General features: G+C 33.4%; 1 protein-coding gene across 1 annotated transcript in view; it reads left to right on the forward strand.

Annotated features, from left to right (window-relative positions):
• LOC144973608 (uncharacterized) overlaps nt 1-22,500 on the forward strand; it is a 230,766-nt gene that overhangs the window by 79,670 nt on the left and 128,596 nt on the right. Inside the window, exons 50-70 of the mRNA XM_078916257.1 lie at nt 42-224; nt 1,715-1,855; nt 2,870-3,046; nt 3,342-3,473; nt 5,076-5,264; nt 6,336-6,467; nt 7,092-7,274; nt 8,944-9,075; nt 10,022-10,198; nt 11,623-11,751; nt 13,323-13,517; nt 14,117-14,239; nt 14,795-14,983; nt 15,220-15,354; nt 16,093-16,278; nt 16,730-16,861; nt 17,179-17,370; nt 17,866-18,000; nt 18,596-18,787; nt 20,902-21,039; nt 21,852-22,043. Coding sequence (XP_078772383.1) covers nt 42-224; nt 1,715-1,855; nt 2,870-3,046; nt 3,342-3,473; nt 5,076-5,264; nt 6,336-6,467; nt 7,092-7,274; nt 8,944-9,075; nt 10,022-10,198; nt 11,623-11,751; nt 13,323-13,517; nt 14,117-14,239; nt 14,795-14,983; nt 15,220-15,354; nt 16,093-16,278; nt 16,730-16,861; nt 17,179-17,370; nt 17,866-18,000; nt 18,596-18,787; nt 20,902-21,039; nt 21,852-22,043 — 3,384 coding nt within the window. The remainder of the gene's footprint in view (nt 1-41; nt 225-1,714; nt 1,856-2,869; nt 3,047-3,341; nt 3,474-5,075; nt 5,265-6,335; nt 6,468-7,091; nt 7,275-8,943; nt 9,076-10,021; nt 10,199-11,622; nt 11,752-13,322; nt 13,518-14,116; nt 14,240-14,794; nt 14,984-15,219; nt 15,355-16,092; nt 16,279-16,729; nt 16,862-17,178; nt 17,371-17,865; nt 18,001-18,595; nt 18,788-20,901; nt 21,040-21,851; nt 22,044-22,500) is intronic.

Consider the following 22,500-nt stretch of genomic DNA (forward strand, 5'->3'; position numbering starts at 1 on the left):
ATTTTTTTTTTCATTTCTATTTAATTAAAAAAAAAAAATAGTTCCAAGTTATTGCTGAAGACGGCGGAAATGCACAGAGTCAAGCCATTCCTGTAACCATATTCATTGTTCGCAATAACAACGCTCCCATTTTCACTGCAACTACCTGTGATAAGGGCATCAACGCTAATGTTGGTAATGGGTTTGAAATTGGTATTGTGGATGCCAATGATGCCGATACTTGGGTGAGATAATGATTTGTTTTCTTAAAGCTACCTTTTTACATTTTGCCTCCACAGTTTGGTTCATATTACACGATTTGAAAGCTCAAACTTTTCTGTCATACGTGTAAACATTCAGAAATTCAATGGTATATAATACACGATAAAGTAATTTAGAAAATAATTATTAGATCTATGAAGAAAAACAACAGTAAAAACTGGTAATCAATAGAGCAGGGATGGATTCATAGATATAATTTATATGCATCAAGTGACCACAAAAAAATTCGCCGCTATTTATTTATTTCAATTGTAAAAAGTTATAAAGATATCTTTTTTCAAATTTTTATTACCAATAAACCGATTCTTTATTAATGTAATTGCAAACTATCAAAATAATTAGATGAACGATTTTTGAATAATACAAAATCTTGTAACACCACCTAAAAATTTGATATTGAAAAGATGACGCAACTTATTGTGGCATTTGCGTGTTTTTTTTTTTTAAAGACAATTGTTGCTATGCCTGGGAAACTCTATGCTGATAATTACATAAAACTATTGGAAGAAAATATTTTGTCAACTGTGAACACTTTTATCCAGGAAGGAAGTTAATTTTTGAACAAGATGATGTTACATCCTATACGAGCAAATGAACACATACAAGCTTTTCTTCGAAGTAAGAATGTTTATTTCATAAAGAAAGACAACTGGTCACCTCAACAATCTGATCTGAATCCAAGGTTTACGCAATTTGGTATTCTTTGACCGAGAAGGTTTACTGTGGACAAAGATCTGCATTTACAGAAGAAAACTTGAGAGAAAGAATTATTTTATGCTGGGAGGGGATAACCATTGAGGAAATTTGGAAGTGCATTTCAAGTTGGAATAAGAGACTACGGTGGGTCATTAAAGAGGACGGCAGTGCTTTTGATCACTTAAAAGTGCTAACTTTGTAATCGTTAGACCAAAGTAGGCATGTGAGTGTGCTATATAGTCGACTTCTAACATGATGAGGATAATTATGATGAAAATAATGTTTATGGTGACGTAATTAATGTTTGCTAAAAAATGGCAACAAATGTTAAGATCGTCGCCATTTTACTCTCTGCAATGTTGCATCATTTTTCTCTAATATTGTATTTCTGAACACAATTTTGAAAAATCACTGTATCTTTTTTGTTTTTCAATTCATATTCATAAAATTTTGACAGTCTACGTATGATTTCTTTTATTTGTATTTTGAATTTGAAAGAAATCCGATGATGCAGACAAAAAGCGGCAGGTGTTTTTGTGACCACCTGATATAACTTGGTAATGCCTGAGAAAAAATTAGTTCACAAGGAACATAGATTTGATCTTATCTTATCGTGTTCTCTGAACAGTTCTTGTTAAATCTTTTAAAGCATTGGCAAATAATGACTAAGAAGAAAAGTTATTGAATAAATGCTCTGAATGAAATGTTAACAACAGAATTTTAAAAGGGGTGTAATTTTCAACAATTTTATTCACAGCCAAACTTCAACAAAGCATCCATAACATACAATATCATCGGAGATGATGGTGCAGGATCATTCTTTACAATTGGAAGAACATCTGGTAGAATCACAGTATCATCTGGTGGACTTTCTGCTAATTCAGCAGAATCGTATCAAGTGAGTCTAAAATGGGATCCCTGTTTTTTGGGTTTTTTTTTTTGTTTTGTTTAGTTTTGTTTTTGTTTTTTTGTTTTGTTTTTTTTTTTTGTTTTTTTTTGTTTTTTTTTGTTTTTTTGTTTTTTTTTTGGGGGGGGGGGGGATGTTTGTGTGCAGTTATGTGGTCTTGTGTTATGACACTCACCTCAGGCCAAAGGGTCTAGGGTTCGAGTCCTGCTATGATCGGTGCATAACTGAGTCCTTGGAAAAATTCTTTTTTCTCACATTCTTTAACGATCCTCTGATGCAAGATGAGTACCTGGCCTTTAACAGCTGTGTCTCTGTTGAAAAGAAACGCGTTATGTTGCCTAAGGGGCGTCATGTCTTGTCCTACTTGCTAATAAATTATTGGCTCGGGACTCCTTGTAAAACACTTTGGGCCAGCTCAAGTTCTTTTTTAAAGATGTTAAAGTCCTCATTTTTTTCCTTTGAAATAAATCAACTGTCTTAATATTTCATGACTTTATATGTTATGTGTCGTATTTAAAATATCAAGATAACAAATACTAATAAATTGTTTTTACTTCATTATGCCACTTTTTTTATTTCTTAGTTTACAAATATCAATACGACTGCCTTAACTTAATTATCGCTCTTTTATAGTGCACTCACCTTACTATAAGCAGTGATAAATATTGTAAATAATATAGTTTAAATGTTCCTGGTAGGCAACTTTATAGATTGAAAATTTGGATCCTTTTGGCTTGCTGGCAGGCACTGTGAATGTTGAAACAATAGAAATGTATTAATGAAGATAAGTTGTCTATACCTTTTAGAGATATGATTTGAAAGCCTTTCCATTGTCAGTCAAATGTCATTGATAAAAGGCAATGAACAGTTAGGTGACAACGATGATACTTTTGAATTTATAACATGCACTCTAACAAAATCATGTATCACCAATGTCAGTATGGAAATATCTGATTGAAAAAATATTTGTTTTTCATTTTAAAAAAATATTTATCTTCCTTATAGATTCGTGTACAAGCTACTGATGGGTTTGGGAAGTCTTCTGTCAAAGTTTGCAAAGTTACAGTGACAAGAAATTTGAATGCTCCATTTTTTAACCCAGCTACTTACGTACAAAGTATTTTGGAGACTCAAGATATTTCAACCTCTGTTCAGCAACTGGATTTACAAGATAACGATGCCGTAAGACTTTAATATAACAAAAAAAAAAAAAAAACACCAAAAAAGAAAACAAAAAAACCAACAACAAAAAAAAAAAAGAAAACAAAATACAATAGCCATATTTTGCATTTCTTTATTCTTGTCTTTCTTTCTTTTTTTTTGTTTAATTAATTAACACTTATTTTGAATAATCCCAATTTTTTATGTTCTTGAAATGATAGAAGCCTTAATCGGATGTTGAAATTTTTTTAAATTTTTAAATGTATTGTTTTTACGTCAAAACGCTTATTTTAATTAATCAACGTTTAATACACAGGGACTAAGTGGACAAGGCGAGTTTACCCTATCTGGAGATGCCAAGTGTATTGAGTACTTTTCTGTCACTCAATACACTGGCTTGCTGATTGTTAAAAAAGATCTGAGGAAAGACAACGTCGTCTCTTACACGGTATGCTTATGGAATATATTTTCACCACTACTTCCACTTAGCCATTTAACAAATTTTAATGTTTTAATATTTTTGATTTACATTAATAATATGTATTTTTTTATAGGATGTTAGTATAAGGTCTGGTCTTTGTAAAGCATTAGTTGGGCATAGAGTCTCCAGGAGCAAAAGAGTTCTTTTGCTGCATGCATAGACTGCAGTGCTCTTTTAGTCATATAGAATCAAGGATGTTCAGAATTCTGGGCCAGATAAGTTTCATTTTGAGAGCTAATGTTGTTTTCGTCACTCACCTCCCAAACTATTCGCTGCATCTTATCTATGTGATTTTATTTTTTTAGTTTTGTATATTCTGATCATAATCACTTCTAATAATATGCCATACAGCGTCAATATCTACGACAATTGTATGATTTTGGTAGTCTTAAATAGGTGAGTAAGATTGTATGAAAGCTATGCTTTGACCTTTGTGTTTAATGTTAAGTTAGTAAAGTTATAAGATCAGCATATTATTAGCGGGTGGTTGGATGGGAGCATCACCCTTGAATCATATACCTATGATGTTCGCATGGGTGTACGATCCGATAGTGATGTCGTTTCTTCTTCTCTTTACTAGCCTATCCTGCTTCTTTGGTTTGTGATTGCATTTTTGACAGGGGATATTTTTTTTTCTGTAAATCTTCTGCCTGTTTGTTCTTGGTTATTTATAATTTAGCTTATGATACCTTTAGGTTATGATTTTGATTTACATTTGTACTATTTTTGTTAGATTGCTTGTTTTTTTGTTTCAGCGGTCTCTCATATAACCTCAATTGTGTTGGAAGAGACCTAAAGCAACAAACAAACAAAAAAGCATATTATTAGATATTCATGTAAAACATATAGAATACAGACTGAAAACTCTCCAGTTGTATCTGTGTTTCTTCTTCTTCTTCTTCGTTCCCGTCACGTCACATGGTCAGTCTGGTCTGGTGAATGAAACCCACAGTGGTCCTGAGGTCGTCCTCACTGCCGTACAGCTTCTTTGAGTATGGGGTTGGGTCAGGCCAGAAGTTCCTTCTCAACTGGTTGTACCTTGGACATTCCATTAGGACATGATGTCCATTTTCATTTTCAAGTCCGCAGTCACATTGTCCAGAGGCACCTGCTCTGGACATCCTCCACATATGTTCCTTTAACTGGTTGTGTCCAGTTCTCAGTCTGAAGATGATGACCTGTTCCTTTCTGTCGAGCACCTTGATTGGGTCATTCTTGTTGTATTCTGGGTGCTTCTCTCTCCATCTCTGAGACTGGATAAATTTGGCCATTTTGTTAATTCTCCTGTTGAGTACGTAGGAGAGGGTTGCTGCATGCGACTGCCTGCCTTTGCCAGTTGGTCAGCGATCAGATTTCCAAGTATCCCACAGTGTCCTGGAATCCACTGCAGTACAATGTTGGTGAACTTGCTTAGCTTCATGAGGTCTTCCACCAAGCCGTCTATGCTTGATAGCTATATGTGCACTTAAAACCTTTAATCACATTAAACTTTTTTTTGCAATTTGCCTGTTTTTTTTTTACCTCTGTGCCTGTTCTATTTGAATGTTTATATTTATTACCATTGTACAGTGCACTATCACTGCCAAGGATAGAGGGGTGCCGTCACAAGATGCGACCAACACAGCCAGAGTCACTGTTACAATAATAAGGAACACACGACCATTTTTTGTTGGTGCCCCATTTGACTCCACAATTAATCGTCTTGTAACTGATGGTTCTGTCGTAACCACTTACACTGCAAGAGACAACGACCAAAGGGTAAGACTATTCTATTTCTTTTATCCTTCCTTTTCTCTTCATTTTGAAAATTAGGGCTAAGTGGCTGAGGGAATTGAAGAAGTTGATCATAATAATACTTGAAATATTTCATACACTAACACACACAAACACACACACACACACACACACACACACACACACACACAATATATATATATATATATATATATATATATATATATATATATATATATATATATAAATTATAAAACAAAAACCATGAAATAATAGTGCTCAACTTTAGTATAAAAGGAGCTATTTATAAACATTTGAAAAATAATTAAGATAGTTTGACTTCTACAATGTTGTTATCGAGCGTTGCTCTCATCAGGAAGTATTGAGAGCAACGCTCGATAACAACGTTGTAGAAGTCAAACTATCTTAATTATTTTTCAAATGTTTATATATATATATATATATATATATATATATATATATATATATATATATATATATATATATATATATATATATATATATATATATATATATATATATATATATATATATATACACATTTATCTGTGCATATACATCACACACTCATTTCCCCCTTGCCTTCCCTTTCCTTTCCTCTCGCCTATTTTCCCAAATCAATTTATTTCATTTCAATTCATTTTATATGTTTAATTTAAGACATACTGTATTATTTCATAATATATATTATGATGATTTTAAAATTCGGTTAAGTGCTGCCTTTAACATCCATTAAATATATTTCACGAGATTGATATTGATATAAATTTACCTCAATTATTTTAGTTATATTAATTAAAAAGAATAAAGACTCCACCCCCCCCCCCCCCCCTTCTTTAATTGGTAGTAATATGTTCTCATTCAGAGTAAGCAGCTATAACACATTTATATTCTGTAGTGATGATCACATTTCAAATAAAGTATTCTCATGCATAATTTGAAATAACATTTTCAATTCTTTAATTTGCAGCCATGTCCCCAGTTACAAATGCAAAATTTATCCTGTGTTCTCTATGAAATTATTTACAATGAGATGAAACTAACGTCATGTTTACTTCTGTTTATCTCCCACAGACTCCATTTAATGAAATTTCGGTGGCCATGAGTACAGGAAGTGACTCGCAGTTCTTTCAACTCAATAACCAAAATCAAATTGTCGTGAGAAATGCTGATGATTTGGCTGCGGACACCGACACAAAATATATGGTAGGTATTCACTTTCATGAAAATCTGTGAATAAAATGTTCTACATTGTATATACAAATTATAGTATTGAGCAGTTTCTGATGAAATATAAAAACCCAAAAGCCCTAAAATCAAACTATTTGACCTGCTTCCTGAATGTGAATCGGACACCGGAAATCAAGTGTAAGATCAAAATGATAAAGAAATTGATTTTGAATGCCATTGGCAGTTTAATAGACCTCATTTGATTTTCTGACTATAGTGGTATTATTTATATTCTAAATTTTATGAATTTATAAATATCGTTATCTATCATCTTTTCCAATTTGACCAGATTGAAGTAATGGTCTCAATAGATGACCTACTGAGTTTAAAGTCTAAATAATCAGAATTAGTAAATGTAAAGTTAACCCATTGGGCAGGAAGCAAATCTATTACAAATTACTTTCTGCAAGATCTAACTGACCCAGCAACCCAGTCACTGGTGGGTTGACATATGGGTCAGAACAAAACACTGGATTCAACACGTGATAAAAGCATTGTCTGTGTTTTGTGATTCAGTGATCTGTCAATTGAGCTCTCTGGACCTCCACAAGTATAAGCAATACTATTTCATGAAATGTACAATTTTTCTTTCTCTTTAAGGTTTTCCTTACAGTTACTGATGGTGGATCACCACCTTTGAGTGAGACAACAGCAGTTGAAATCACCGTCAACAGAAATCTAGGCCGTCCAACGTGTGTACCCATTAACCCTATCACCATTCCCTTCAATACAAATGCTGGAGATACTGTTGTTACTTTTAAGGCAAATGATGCTGATACCCAGGTAATTTATTTTTATAATTGACTGTTCATTGAGCAAATTAAACAGCTCACCAAGTCCTGTTGTTACGACCACCGATAGTTGTTATTATCACTGGAAACCATGTTTGTCAATTTGGCATTTCTGATGCTAAATTCTAAAAACTTGGCATTGAAAAAAATGGATTTGGATTTTGGCATTTTGTTGTTTGAATAATATATTGTTTAAGCAAAGTTAATTTGTCAAGTTAAAATGCAGATTTTCTATTTTAAAAAAAAAAATATATACAAATTAACCCTACTTACAGATTGTATGCTAACTTTCACTATAATACTCGTAAGACAAGATAAAGTTTCATTACATCAAGACCCATACTCATTGCAGGGGGATTAGGAGATATCATTTATATTATATACACCTTTATATACGCCGTATAGGAAAATGTGATACTTTGAACAATTCTTCATTTTTATACGACTTGTTTGGCATTTTTATTTTGCAAAATTAGTCAAGTAACCCTACTTAAAACACGTACAATTATCAATTCATATTTGAGGTTTCTGCTGTTCCTTGAATCATTTGTACCTTATCATACTTGCGGCTCATACAGAGTTACTTGGTATATTTAGTTTTAAAAAAGTTTGTGTGTGTGTGTGTGTGTGTGTTTGTGTGTGTGTGTGTGTGTGTGTGTGTGTGTGTGTGTGTGTGGAGTGGCTGCCCCCTCGATAATGCCAAGTTTGGATTTTTTTTCCTCAAGGGTTGGATCTTTTAGAAAAGGAAAAAACAAACAAACAAACAAAAAAAAAACACTACAGGAATTGGAGGAAAATCAGTAAAAAATAATGTGTTTTTACTTAGAAATGTATATTATATGACCGAATTGTAGAATACATCAACTCTAAAATAAGAGTACGAATTTTGAATTTTGCTTTGATACAGATTCTTTTCCTTCAAAATTTGGATTTTACTCAGAAAATATGTGACCACAACAATACTATGTCAGGGAAAACTTATCACCACAATTGTGTACAGTCGCGAACCCGACTGGAAGCTTTGTCACACCGGAACTAGATGCTCTGCGGTTTTGGGCTCTTGGCCACAACGGGTACATGTTGGACAGGTGGCAAGTCCCCACTGATGGAGAGAGGATTTCTTGGGCAGGTTCTTGACCGAAGTCAGTTCTCTCCCATCCACTGTCTCCTCTTGCTGGTGGAGAAACCTGGCAGCATCTCCTCCAATTTCGAGGCGTCAATGTCCCTGCCCCCCTCGAGGGATTGAATTTGTCCAAACCGACTTCCATCTCGTATATGCAGCCCTGTCCGAAATCAGAGAAGCTAAGTACGAGGGTTTCCAGTACTTATTTTGGCTCAATAGGGCATATGGTTCATCTCGACTTGATGTAGTACTCACTGAGTTCTAGTGTGCTCTTGGGAGAAGCCAAAAAGTGACTTAGAATCTGAGCATGCTGAAATCCGATGCTCATTGGAGGTAACGACTTATTATATGGATAACATTTGGCCATCCCACTCCAGCGTGTCATATTGTAAAGTGTGCTGGAACTAGACATGCCAGAATCTAGTGACTACTCTACTGATTTTGTTTGTTGCCTGTGTCAGGTCTGTTGCTCTGATCTAAAATGCTTGACAATTCGATATTTTGGTATGGTGGATTCTTTTTTTCTGTCTCATCCCAGAATCCCCTGAACGTCGTGACGTACAGCCTTGTAGATTCTGGCCGTGCTCTTGAGTTCTTCCACATAAATGCAGAGACTGGAGTAGTTACATTGAAAAAAGCCCTGCCATCCACTGGATTTAATGGCATTCAGGTTAGTATTATATTATTTGCATTTTTACCATCATCATCATCATCATCATCAACAACATCATCATCATCATCATCATCATCATCATCACCATCATTAGTAAAACTTATTGTTCTTGTATTGTTATCATTTTATAACTTGAAAGTTAAGAAAGTACATCTGATGCTGTTATAACTTAAATCCGATAAACAAAATGTGTCTATTTCTTCCAGACTTTAAAGACTTTTAAACAATCCTGTTAAAATTACTCTATGCAGAGGCCTATATACCACCTGTATGCATGATGATGAGTATGCATGATAAAATGACTAATAACAATGTGAATATATCCTTATGAATTAAAATACACCATCTAATAACGGTATTAGTTTGGGAAATATCATTTATGCTCTCTTGTTCTTGAAGAGAAAAACATGGTATTCCTTAAACTATCATAATTTAGGGTTACATAGTTCAAAAGACCCTGTTGTTTTTGCAAACATAAATATGTACTAGGAAATACACACAACAGAAAATATCAATTTGATGCATGGATATTACAATTACACAACATCGCATATACAAACAAAAGAAAAAGTTAGTCCATAAATAATTTTTCACTCATTTAAAACAGTGAGAAAATCAAATCTTATTCATTGTATACGTACTTAACTTCAAAGCTTTAACTTCAAAACTTTCTTATTTATGGTTGTTTGACCTAAAATTCACGCTTTGGTATAACATTACTCTGACATGATACAAGTTGAAAGGGATGGGCCACAATTAAACAAAAATGCCAACATGATTTGGGTTTGTTTTTTTAAATTATTTTTTTTGGGTAAAATCAAAGAAAACTGAAAAATGAAGGGACATTTGTAAATCACTCATTGCAGAATTATTGTCTCATTCATTTCGAAATGTCATATTAAAGTGTATCATTTGCCATTTCTTCCCATTATGTCATTAACAGCTGAGAGCAGTTGCTAAAGATGGAGGCTTCCCTTCTCTCACAACAACTTGCGCTGCCGATATCAACATCCGGACGGATTCAGATGTACTTGCTTTTGGCCTTTCCGATTACTCTCAGACCATTGATGAAAACCGAGATGTTGACAGTCTTGTCAGGCAAACTTCAGCTACCCCATCAGTAAGCCTTGAAAAAGTCTGGTTAATACAGTTTAATGAGAATTACTCATAAATGCGGATGGCAAAAAAAACAACAAAAAAACAAGGGCCTGAATCTGGGTGGGGTTCCTAACCTCCCATTGTGGGCAGGGAGGTACTTACTGTGTGTTCATCCCCCTATATCTGTTTTCCAACTTGCTTTCTGTCTTTCTCTTGGAATGAGATTACTTGGTTTTGTCCTGGCCCTGGCCGGATACCTTGACTGAGAGGGAAACAGTCAAATGTATAGTTAGTTTTGGGAGATGCTATTTTTTTCCTTGTAAATCATCTCTCCGAATACTCTGTTATACACTGTATTATGTTTTGTTTACATATTACATTTGAGTATATTCCTCTTGGGACCTGTGCTTGTGTCTGGATGAGACTTTTAGGTGATCTCAAACTAAGTACTTTGATAGTGTGCTCTTGGAATCTACATCTGTTTCTTATTTGAACCAATTCCCCTTTCTTACCTTTTCTTGGGTGCTTTAATTGTAATTCTAGAACTTTTTACTATCCCATTTTCATCCCTTTCACTGGCGCTGATATGACCTTAATGTGATGCAAGCACCGTAAAACCCTTAAAAACAAACAAACAAACAAAGGCTTGAATGACGTCATCTTCGTTTTATCTATATTTTTTCCTCCTCCACTCCTCCTCATTCTCAACATCATATTTCGTGCTCTCATACTTATCCCCATCAAGCTTCTCCTCGTCTTTCTCTTCCTACTCCTCCTCCTCCTCCTCCTCTTCCTCCTCCTCCTCCTCATTTCCATGGGTGGGGTTCCTGACTTCCCATAGTGGGCAGGGAGGCACTTACTATGTTTTCTATCCCCCTACATTTCTTTTCCAACATGTTTTCTGTCTTTGTCTTGGAATGACATTACTTGGTTTGTCCTGGCGCTGGTAGGATACCCTGGTTGAGAGGGAAACAGTCAAACGTGTAGTTAGTTTTGGGAGATGATATTTTTTGTCTTATAAATCATCTCACAAGTTTGCATTGTATTTTTATTTTACATATATATGATTTGTAAACATGTGAGTGTGTTCCTCTTAGTGGGGGGACCTGTGCTTGTATCAGGATGAGACTTTTAGGTAATCTCAAACTAAGTACAATATGGCGTGCTCTTGGAATCTACATCTGATCCCTATTTGAACTAAGTCTCTTTTGTCTCACTTTTTCTTGGGTGCTTTAATTGTAGTTCTAGAACTTTTACAAAATGTGTTGCAAGCGCCATAAAGCCCTTAAAAACAAACAACCTCCTCCTCCTCCTTTTCCTCTTCTTCCTTCACCTCCTCCTCCTCCTTCTCCACTCCTCCTCCTCCTTCTCCACTCCTCCTCCTCATTCTCTTCCTTACCGCCATCTTACCTAACAGTCACATAACTCATATCCAATTGTCAACAGGATGGTGTAAAATACAGTATCGTTGGAGATGACGTCGGTCCCACATATTTCAAGATTGTTGAAGCCACAGGAGCCATTCAGGTTGCTAAAAAGCTGGTTGACGACCCCTTTAAGAGAACTACTTACACCGTAAGATAATTGTTCACCATATGTTTTGGCGTCATTATAATCAAGATCATAATTATATTCATCATCATTAATTATCATCGTCATGATCATCATCATCTTCATCATCTTCATCATCATCATCATCATCTTCATCATCATCGTCGTCGTCGTCGTCATCGTCTTTGTCATCATCCTCCTCTATAAATCATGAAAATAATTTTTCAATAATGTCATCACCTGTAATTAATCATTAAATGAGAACAGCTTGAAGGTTGATTAATATAACGGGAACTTACCGAATGGAATGATATAAGCCAACAAAAAAATGTAACCATTTTGTTCCATGTATGTGACTCACTGCCTGCAAAATGGCGGTATGTCGGAGTAACAGATGCTTTAAGGTGATTATGATGATGATAATGATGATGGTGGTGGTGGTGGTGGTGATAATGATAACGATGATGACGATGATGATAATAATGATGATGATGATGATGATAATAATGATGATGATGATGATGATGATAATAATAATAATAATAATAATAATAATAATAATAATAATAATAATAATAATAATAATAATAATAATAATAATAATAATAATAATAATAATAATACGAAGAAGAAGAAGAAGAAGAAGAAGAAGAAGAAGAAGAAGAAGAAGAAGAAGAAGAAGAAGAAGAAGAAGAAGAAGAAGAAGAAGGAGAAGAAGAAGAAGAAGAAGATTGTGTTATAAATAATATATGTGTCTAAACTTATCATAATACCATAGTAAGTGTTACTTTGGGTCAAAGCTTTTACATAGCTTGTAAAAAAAGAGGTTTAGGTCAAAAGTTCCCAGATTCGATCATAACTATGATCATTATTCACACCATAAGCAATCAAATATAAATCAATTACAAACGTATTCATCAAATTCATATTTTAAGTTATAGAGCTCCCTGTCGATTGCGTTATTGAAGTGGTTTATACATTTGGAGTCTTTGATTATAAATTCCAAGCTGTTTCATTTATTAACTGTCCTTGCAAGAAAAAAAAAATCCTCTAATTATATCTATTGTCCTCAATAAAACATAGAAACTTTAACCAAGTTTCAAACTTATAACTATACACCTTATCACATCTAAAGCACACCGACATAAAACCATATAAAAAATTAGTACCTCCAAGTAGAAACAGACAACCATATTGAGCTACTAAATCTGTCGATTTTTTTTTGAGAATGTTTGAAATATTAAAGATGAAAAATGAAGAGGATAACGAGAACTGGGTTGGGTGGGGGGGGGGGGGTGAAAGATTTAAGGAATAAAGAATTGAGGAGCAAGCACTAAAGCAGGATAAGAATCTAAAAGTACTGTATGTTACGAAGTAAGAGAATACAGAGCATTTTCCTTTTTTTTAAAATCTGACTTTCTCGGTTGTAATTTATTTAAAAAATTAGTTTAATTTTCCAGCTATGGCAAAGGTAAGCTCATCTTCAAACTCAAAGAAATATTTGATCCTAAAGGGCTTATTATATTAGTTGATTTAATTTTGTGGGGTTTTTTTTTTTTCAATCACAAAGCTCGACAGTATCCCTATTATTTCAGCTATCCTTGAGAGCTGAGAGGAAGTTTGAGGTAACCACCCAAGTTGCAACTTCCCGTGCTGTCATCACTGTAAACAGAAACTTGAATGGCCCTGTGTACCAGCAGCTAAATTCTCTGTACCAGAGTGTGATCAATGAAGACGCAAATATGGGCGATAAAGTTGTCGAACTTGATGCTAAGGATGCTGATGCTAAGGTAACTAAGAATTGAGATTCCCTGTTTGCATCTAGAGAAATAATATTCTACCACAATTTTAAAGAGCAGTCAAGAGCTGCCTGAAGAATTCTTAGTATATTTATGTCTCTGTATATTGCCACCCTGTTTACAGCCAAAATGTCCCTTATCTATATTGTTTGGCTCCAAAGAGTGAACTTTTTTTATCAGTACTTCTATAGGGAATGAGATTAGCGGAAGAGTAGCGTCCCTTGATTGGACGTCACCCATAGTCTGTGACGTCACCGGCGGAAAAAGTTATTAGAGAGAGAACGTCATGTTGGTTGTGCGCATGCGTCTCTCGTCCTCACTTCCGGTGAAAGAGGCTTGAGACATTCAAAACCAAATTGACGTTCTCTCTGTAATGTGACGTCCAATCAAGGAACGCTACTCTTCCACTAATCTCATTCCCTATAGTTGTGGAACATTTATTACCCTTTTAATTGAAAGAGAACCGTCCTTATTATAATCGAACACGACAAGATTGCAACATTTCATATCGTCTCAATGCTCACTTTTAAGTTTTTACAAGTATATATTATAGATATTGTAGTTATTATTTTATATTTTTTTCTTTACAGGATATCCTAAGCTATGCAATTGAAACGCCAACTGCTCAAACTGCATTCTTCTATTTGGGTCAAAGATCAGGTCTTATCACTGTTAATAAACCATTGATTGATATCGGAGTTTCCAGTCTCGAGGTAAAAATTCTGCTTTGGATGGAGAGTAGGAAGAGATGTAAAGATTAAAGAATTAAAACTAATTTTCAAAAATTATTTCAATGCCTCGTTATGAACACGGGATTTTATATTTTCAATAAAATTTAAATCTCAATCTCCCATGTAATGGCAATTATCCAACCACTATGAAATGCTTTAGATAAATATTGAATATTATACAGCTCTTACACTTGCTTTTTGGAATTGCAGACGTGTTCTCAACCACTGCACCTGCTTGCAAGTGCGGGTTGGGAATAAAGATCGACTTCAAAAATGCAAGAGTGTAAAAAATCGTATTTTTCTACTCCTCAATCGATTTTGAATAAAAGACATATACAAAAATATTTAAATTATACTTCTTTTTTAAAAAATCTAATTTTAGTGAAATTTAACGCTTGATAATCCGATATCACACATTATTATTGTAAACTTAATATCATTACGCATTACTATTATGGGTAGGGGTAGAATGTTACATGACAAAATGTTTGTTTCAAAAAGATAATGAATATTATGCATCTTTTTATTTATAAATAGTTCAAGGTCATTGTAAGAGACAATTCTGTAGTAAATGAGAAGAGTGCAACTGCCACAGTCCGCATCAGCATTGTTAAAGACCAAGCACCCACTTTCATCAATCCATTAACCTACACAGCTAGGATCAACTTCAACGCACCTAAAGATTCTGACGTCTTCACTGTCAGAGCCTTGGATAATGACTTACAGGTACTTGAAATTGTTAAATATCTAACATAAGATGGATGTAATTGTAATCATCATGATCATTATCTTCATTGTCATCATCTTCCTCCTCCTTATCATTAAAATTGTCATTGTTACCCTCATTGTCCTCGTCGTGACCTTATGTATGATTGCACTTCTATTTATTATTCTAGTTTAATTTCCGTTTCGGATTATATATTATATCAAGGAGCCAATTTCTGTCATTTGATTATTTACAGGATAAATATGTATTTGAAGCCAACTGCGGAATTCAGTCAGCACCTAGTTATTTTGCAGTAACGAGTGTAGCAGACACAGGAAAAATTACTGTGAGAACTGATGCTCTTGCTGTCGATTTGACGACCACTTATGAGGTAGATATTAGTTTAAAATATACTTGAATCTCCAAACTGGATTTGATATTGATTATTTCAAGTAAAATGTATTATAACTGAAGAGATATTAACATCTTATTTCCATGGACATTTATGAAGTTAATGACTTAGAGAAAGCTAATAAGCGAATAAAGTGTTAATTTGGTCTTTGGTTTCAACATGAATGAGTTATTTTCTCGATCTCATATGCAATTTTATGTTATCTGGAATAATAGCACTGATACAAACAAAAAAATACATCTTGATAAAATGGGATTTGTGAAATTAAAAGGTTAATCAATCGTAGTCAAAGTCGAAGAAAGACACCAAAACATATTTTAAGTCTGTGGTTTGTTTTTGGAAAAATGATGAAGAAAATAGACTTTAAAATGATGGTGTCACCTTTTTCAATTAGAATAAAACATGAATGAAATTTTATTGAATGAAAATGAATAAAATTGAATGATTGGAATTGGATGATGTAAAGATAAGACATTTAAAGATATATTTTTATTTAGCATATGAAACGTATTGGTGACACTGGTCGTAGGATGAATAATTCTTTTAAAAGTCCTCTTTCTGCATGGAAATGACACATTTTTTGAAAATATGTCAACTCAAAACTTCAGGAAAATTCCCTTTCTAGTTAAAAACCATATCCAATTTTAAAATTGTAAATATTTGACAGAAAAATCGAACATTGTCTTTCTTTTCACTTATTAAATTGTTCACTTTCAGCTCTGCTTGAAAGTCTACGATTTTGCTCGACCAAACAAAAAAGCAACAGCTACCGTGACAATCTCCGTCAATCGTAATCCTACTGCTCCAAGGTTTACGACAACATCGTACGTTAACAATCAACTATATGAAAATGTTGCATATGGAACTGAAGTATTTGCATTGAAATCAGAAGATTCAGACGGGGTAAGCTGATAGATTAATACCACATGATGTGGATGGAACCTTAATTGTTCAATTTCTTGCTGCTTTCAGGCATATGATATTAGACTATGCACATAAGAGTGTGTCCATTAGAAGTAGGAAAGAAGAAATATAATACAGTCCATTACCATATCCTTTTGCACATCAAAAGCAAAAAAAAAGTTTAAAGAATTATCTTGTGATATTTCTAAGCTAAATTGTTGTCACTCCCTCTAACACTTATAAACTTAACTGATCTTTTTTGCTAATGTTTTTTTTTATTATTTGCTTTAAATTAATTTTGTTTCAATACTTAGGCCAAATAAACTTTGCTAATGCTACAAATTTTGCACAATAGACTATTTTTTATTATTTTTATTCAGTTTGTTAAAATTCCTTTCATTTTATTTTTTAACACATTTGACAAAACATTTTTATTCTGTTCTTTCAATAGCATGCTGTGAAATACAGTGTTACCAATTACAATCCTTCCACTTGTGAAAACTTTTTCAACTTGCACCCTGACACGGGCGTACTTATCACATCTGGTAATTTGTACAATTCAAGACCAGCAACATCATGTACGGTAGGTAGTGATTTAATACATATAGAAATATTTGCCTAATATATGTTTGACCCACAACCTCTAAAATTGTATTGTGTCCGGGTTATTTAGATACTGAGTCTTTTTCATATTTTCATTTTCAACAAAGATCCAGATAAGGCGATGATTATTATCTCAGACTAGATACAGGAGTACATTTCTTCCATCATCTACTTCTGTCCCCCCTTTTATTTAAGCCTGTTGTCACTTTTCCTGTTGCTTAAAGGACCCTTTTGTTTAAACCTCTAAAAACAACAAAACTAAGTTTGAATTAAGAGTTTCATAATCTTCATTTCCAGCTTACATTTGGCCTCAAAGATACCGGGAGTCCCTCTAAGGATGGCTCAAATAGTGCACTAGGAACAATCACCTTCGTAAGAAATGACAATGCACCAGTATTCAAGGTCTCAGACAGCCAAGTCACCATCAATGAAAATCTCCCTCTTGCTGATGTGATTGAAATTGTCACTGCTACTGACGGTGATGATCCGGTAAATTGATATTTATAGCTTGTCTAGATTAGGTATATCTATACATATATAAATAAATACATATATATACACTCATATACACACACACACACACATATATATAAATATATATATATATATATATATATATATATATATATATATATATATATATATATATATATATATATATATATATATACCCACCTTTGTGTCAAGTGATGAGACAAAGTTTTCATTTTGCTCTTGTCCTTTGGAATTGAATTGTTCTGAATTCAATATAGTTGCCTTTTTCAATGTTAAAAATATAAAACAATAAAATGGTTTATAATGCTATCGATTTGAAATATTGAAAATCGATTAAAAAAACTGTGAATGAGATAAGTGATGATTGATATATTCAATTTTGAAATTATGTTATAAATTATAAGCGTTATGGTATTGTCATTTCTACTTTATTACTTTAACCTCAAAAAACAATCATTATATCAAATCTTTTCTTTTGTGTTTCTGAAGGAAGTTGGCTTTTCTGAGATTTCATATTCATTGGTTGGATACGATGAAGCAGTGAATGTTTTTAAAGTCGACCCTGCTAATGGTCAGATCAGACAGCAAAGTAGAGTCCAGAATCTACAGAGCAAGTCTTATGTGGTATGCTTTTGTTTGTTTGCTCATTAGGTGTTTTTTGTGTTGTTTTTTTTTTCTCTCTCTTTTGATCATGACTTCAATTCCTTTGTGAAATGCTTAGGTTAAGCAACTTACCATAACACGCTAAAAAACTTGATTTAAAAAAAAAGTTTTTTCTTTTTCTTTTTTTTATTCCCTTTTTTTTATGATGGAACTTTTCGGCAAAAGATCCAAGAAAGATTAAAATTGTAATGTTATTGTTATTATTATTATTGTTATTATTGTTGTTATTATTATTATTATTATTATTATTATTATTATTATTATTATTATTATTATTATTATTATTATTATTATTATTATTTTTATTATTATTATTATCATTATTATTATTATTATTATTATCATTATTGGTATTGTTATTGTTATTAGTTATTATTATTATTATTATTATTATTATTATTATTATCATTATTATTATTATTATTGTTATTATTATTATTATTATTATTATTATTATTATTATTATTGTTATTATTATTATTGTTGTTGTTGTTGTTGTTGTTGTTGTTGCGGCCGTTGCTGTAAATATTAACTTTGTGACTTTTTTTTTATATAGCTCCTTATCCAGGCTACTGACAAAGGAAGTCCCCCCCTGTCTAGTGTAAGAATCCTTCGCATCACTGTTAACCGAAATTTGAATGACCCTGTAATTACCCCAGACCAAGATACAATCAGTGACTCGATTTATGAGGATCAGAGTATCAATACACCAGTCTTTACCTTTGCAGCAAGTGATGCAGACAGTCCGGTAAGTTAAACCTCTACGAGTGGGGTTTGATTTTTTTTCTAACCTGACATCATATAAAATTTGAACCTATCACAAGAGAAATAACAGCCATATAAGTCCCATTCACTGGGTGGGGTTCCTGACCTCCCATAGAGGGCAGGGAGGTACATACTGTGTCTTCTGTCCTCTAATATCTTTTTTCCAACATGCTTTCTATCTTTGTCTTGGAATGAGATTACTTGGTTTTGTCCTGGTCCTGGCCAGATGCCCTGGCGGAGAGGGAAACAGTCGAATGTATAGTTAGTTTTGGGAGATGATATGTTTTCCCTTGTAAATCATCTCTCTGTTATGTACTGTATTATATATTTTTCCTTTTACATATGTATGATTTGTAAACAATTGAGTGTGTTCCTCTTGACGGGGACCTGTGCTTAAGTCTGGATGATACTTTTAGGTGATCTCAAACCAAGTACTTTGATAGTGTGCTCTTGGAATCTACACCCGTTTCCTATTTGAACTAATTCCCCTTTGTTTCACCTTTTCTTAGGTGCTTTAATTGTAATTCTGAAACTTTTGACTATCCCATTTTCTTCCTTTTTACTGGCGCTGATATGACCTAAATGTGTTGCAAGCGCCGTAAAACCCTTAAAAACATAAAAACAAAGTCCCATTTACATCATTGTTACTGCTTTCATGGTTGAAAAGATCATGACAGCAGTCTTAATCAGATAATAAATGGGAAGATTATAATTTGTACGAAATTCAATCTTCATTTTGATGGGTTAAATTATAGACGTTGGAGATACAGAGGAGAAAATATTTTTGATATTTTTTTTGTTTATATATATATATATATATATATATATATATATATATATATATATATATATATATATATATATATAATATATATATATATATATATATATATATATATATATATATATATATGATCGTTCTATGATTTTTAAAATGGTATCATTTATTTGTGTTCGTTTACTTGGTATACTGAACTGAAACACCTTAAGTCACTGATACACACCTCTGGCATTGACAAATGTTCACAGAAAAGGTGAATAAAGGCTCTGTTCATCCATGTCAGCATTATCCTCTCTCGCATAGTTTACATCTGAGTTTCTGGAATGTAAATATGAGAATTTCTTTGGAGCTTTCCTTTGCTAAAAAAAAAATAGTTTTACTTGGAGTGACTAGTTTGTTGAAAAACTTGATATCTGCCCACTGTAAGTTATCACAATTTTTCCTCTTTTTATTATTTTAGTACATATGCATCATCAACACTTATTTATGCTCAGCCCGGATTAGTCAGTGGTGTATATGAAGAGGAAGAAATTGAAATAAACTAATAGCAACTATCTCCTTTGTGGAACAGTACTATCAGTGTCATTTGCTAACTAGATTGAGCCTAATGGTACACCGGAATTGTGCTTCAAAATCGTAAGCCCTCTGGTAGTGGAGTGTATTCTGCCATCTGTAGCATAGTAATTGTAATTGAGCTTTTATATAGCGCAATATCCACCAAACGTGCTCAAAGCGCTTTACAAGGGGTCCCTGGGCAACAGCAACATTTAACATGTAGGACATGACGCCTGTTAGGCGATATTACAGTTTTTTTTCGGACAGAGACAACGCTGTTGACGGCCAGGTACTCATTTTACACCTCAGTACGGTGAGAGAATGTGAGTAAAGAGCCTTCCCCAAACACTCAACTATGCGCCGAGCAAGGCTCGAACCCAGGACCTTCCGATCCGAAAGCGAGTGTCATACCACAAGACCACATAGCCGCACAAATAGCATAAAACTGATAGTAATTGCTTTTAGACTCGATGCCAGTATATCGCAAATCCAGAGATACAAATCACTACAGGACGGACAGGTGTGCATTAAAAAAAACAAGAAAAACAGTAAGGAAACTCTTCCCGTTATGTTTTGGGTGCCCTACTAGCTGAGCCACATAGACTGCGTTAGTACTCAAAGGGAGGTAAAAAATTAAACTGCAATTTCGTAATTTTTCTTTTCTTTTCTTTTCTTTTCTTTTTTTTTTTCTTTTCTTTTTTTTTTTTCTTTTTTTTTTTAATTTTGCCATGTACTATTCCAAACCTTTTTAACCTATTCAGGGAACACAGAAAGATGTCGAATGGAGTATCAGCTATTTGACTCAGCAAGCCCGTGATTATTTTGAAGTAAGCAGCATTGGACAGGTGTTCATGACTCAGCCCTTGTATTTGGACAATAGTAACATTCTGGCTTATAGGGTATGTAATGTTTATTTATATGTTTATTATGTATTATTTTTCATTTAATTTCAATATTTAGACTCAAAATCGAGACAAATGTATCTAGAGTGGTATGTAGATACATTTCACGATCAATATCACATTAGGGAACATCCTCTTTTTCTTTTTTCTTTTATTTTGGCCTCCTTCATCCTCCTCTTCATCTGCTTTTTCATTCGTCTGCTCCCATTCTCTTTTCGTCTTCTTCCTTTCTCCTCCTCGTCGAATTTTTATTTCCCTTCTTGCTGTTTTCCATCCTCTTCCTAGTCTTATGCTTCCTCCATCTTTACTACTACTACTTCTTCTGTCTTTCCTTTTCTGCATTAGCTTCATTTTAATCTTCAGCATTCAATTCAAATCACTTGATTAAGTTGACTATAACTCTTGTTGTATTCTCAAACAGTAAACGTTTATGCTCTCTTGCTAAATGAATAATACATTGAGAATGGCAGACTACGTTCTATGCAAGTGCCATGTTTGTTAAAATTATTGTTTTTTAGTTTATATTAAAGCCCAACCCCTCCCTTAGCCTTGCGACAAACAAAGACAAACTACAACCCAGTTATTTGGCTGTGATAGTCATGTAGTCTAAACACACATGAAAGGGTTATTGTGCAAGCGTAAGCCATACCGTTTTGAAAAATTAATTCTCTCGTGCTTACAGAGGCCAGTGATATGAAATTATATAATCATAGGTTTTATTAAATACTTGATTATAAACTCTTAATGCTACATCAATACTTGAATTTATATACCTCATTTCTCTTTCAATATTCGTTTATTTTATATAGTTTGTAGTGACAGCAACAAACAAAGATGGATCAGGAAGGAGAGACTCCATAACATGCACTGTGAATGTTATCCGTAATCTTAACCCACCAGTATTCAAAGATGATACCTTCTATGTCAATGACTTTGATTATCGGTCTCTTGCAAAGACAGATATTTCTAAACTGGTTGTTGCTACGGACAGTGACACGGATGTGAGTTTACTTGAAATTGATATTTATCCAGTAAAGTCTTGGATATAATTTGATGAATATAAGTAATATGACTTGTATTTTAGCTCTCAAATATTGAACTTAACACTATATCATTTTTTTCCATTTTGTGACGTTTTCTTGTATTCTATGATGATTAGGATAATAGCTGTTGATAATGATGATAATGATGATGATGTTTGTGATGGCTATGGTTGTGAGAATAGTGGTGGTGGTTTTGATTTGTTATTTGTTGGTGGGTGTTATATTCGTCTTGATAGAAGTTGTGGTTTTTAGATGATGTAGTGGTGAGAATTATTTAGATGGTAACGATGGCAGTTATACTAACAATGTTGATTGTACTGTGTTTAATCATAGACGTAGTGTTTCAATGTAATGTTATCTTCCTATACTAATCATTCAGGTGCTAGATCTGTTACAATCATTGGAAATAATGTCT

The sequence above is a fragment of the Berghia stephanieae genome, chromosome 5, assembly GCF_034508935.2.
Source record: "Berghia stephanieae isolate SIO BIC M18660-M18661 chromosome 5, UCSD_Bste_1.3, whole genome shotgun sequence".
Lineage (NCBI taxonomy): Eukaryota > Metazoa > Mollusca > Gastropoda > Nudibranchia > Aeolidiidae > Berghia > Berghia stephanieae.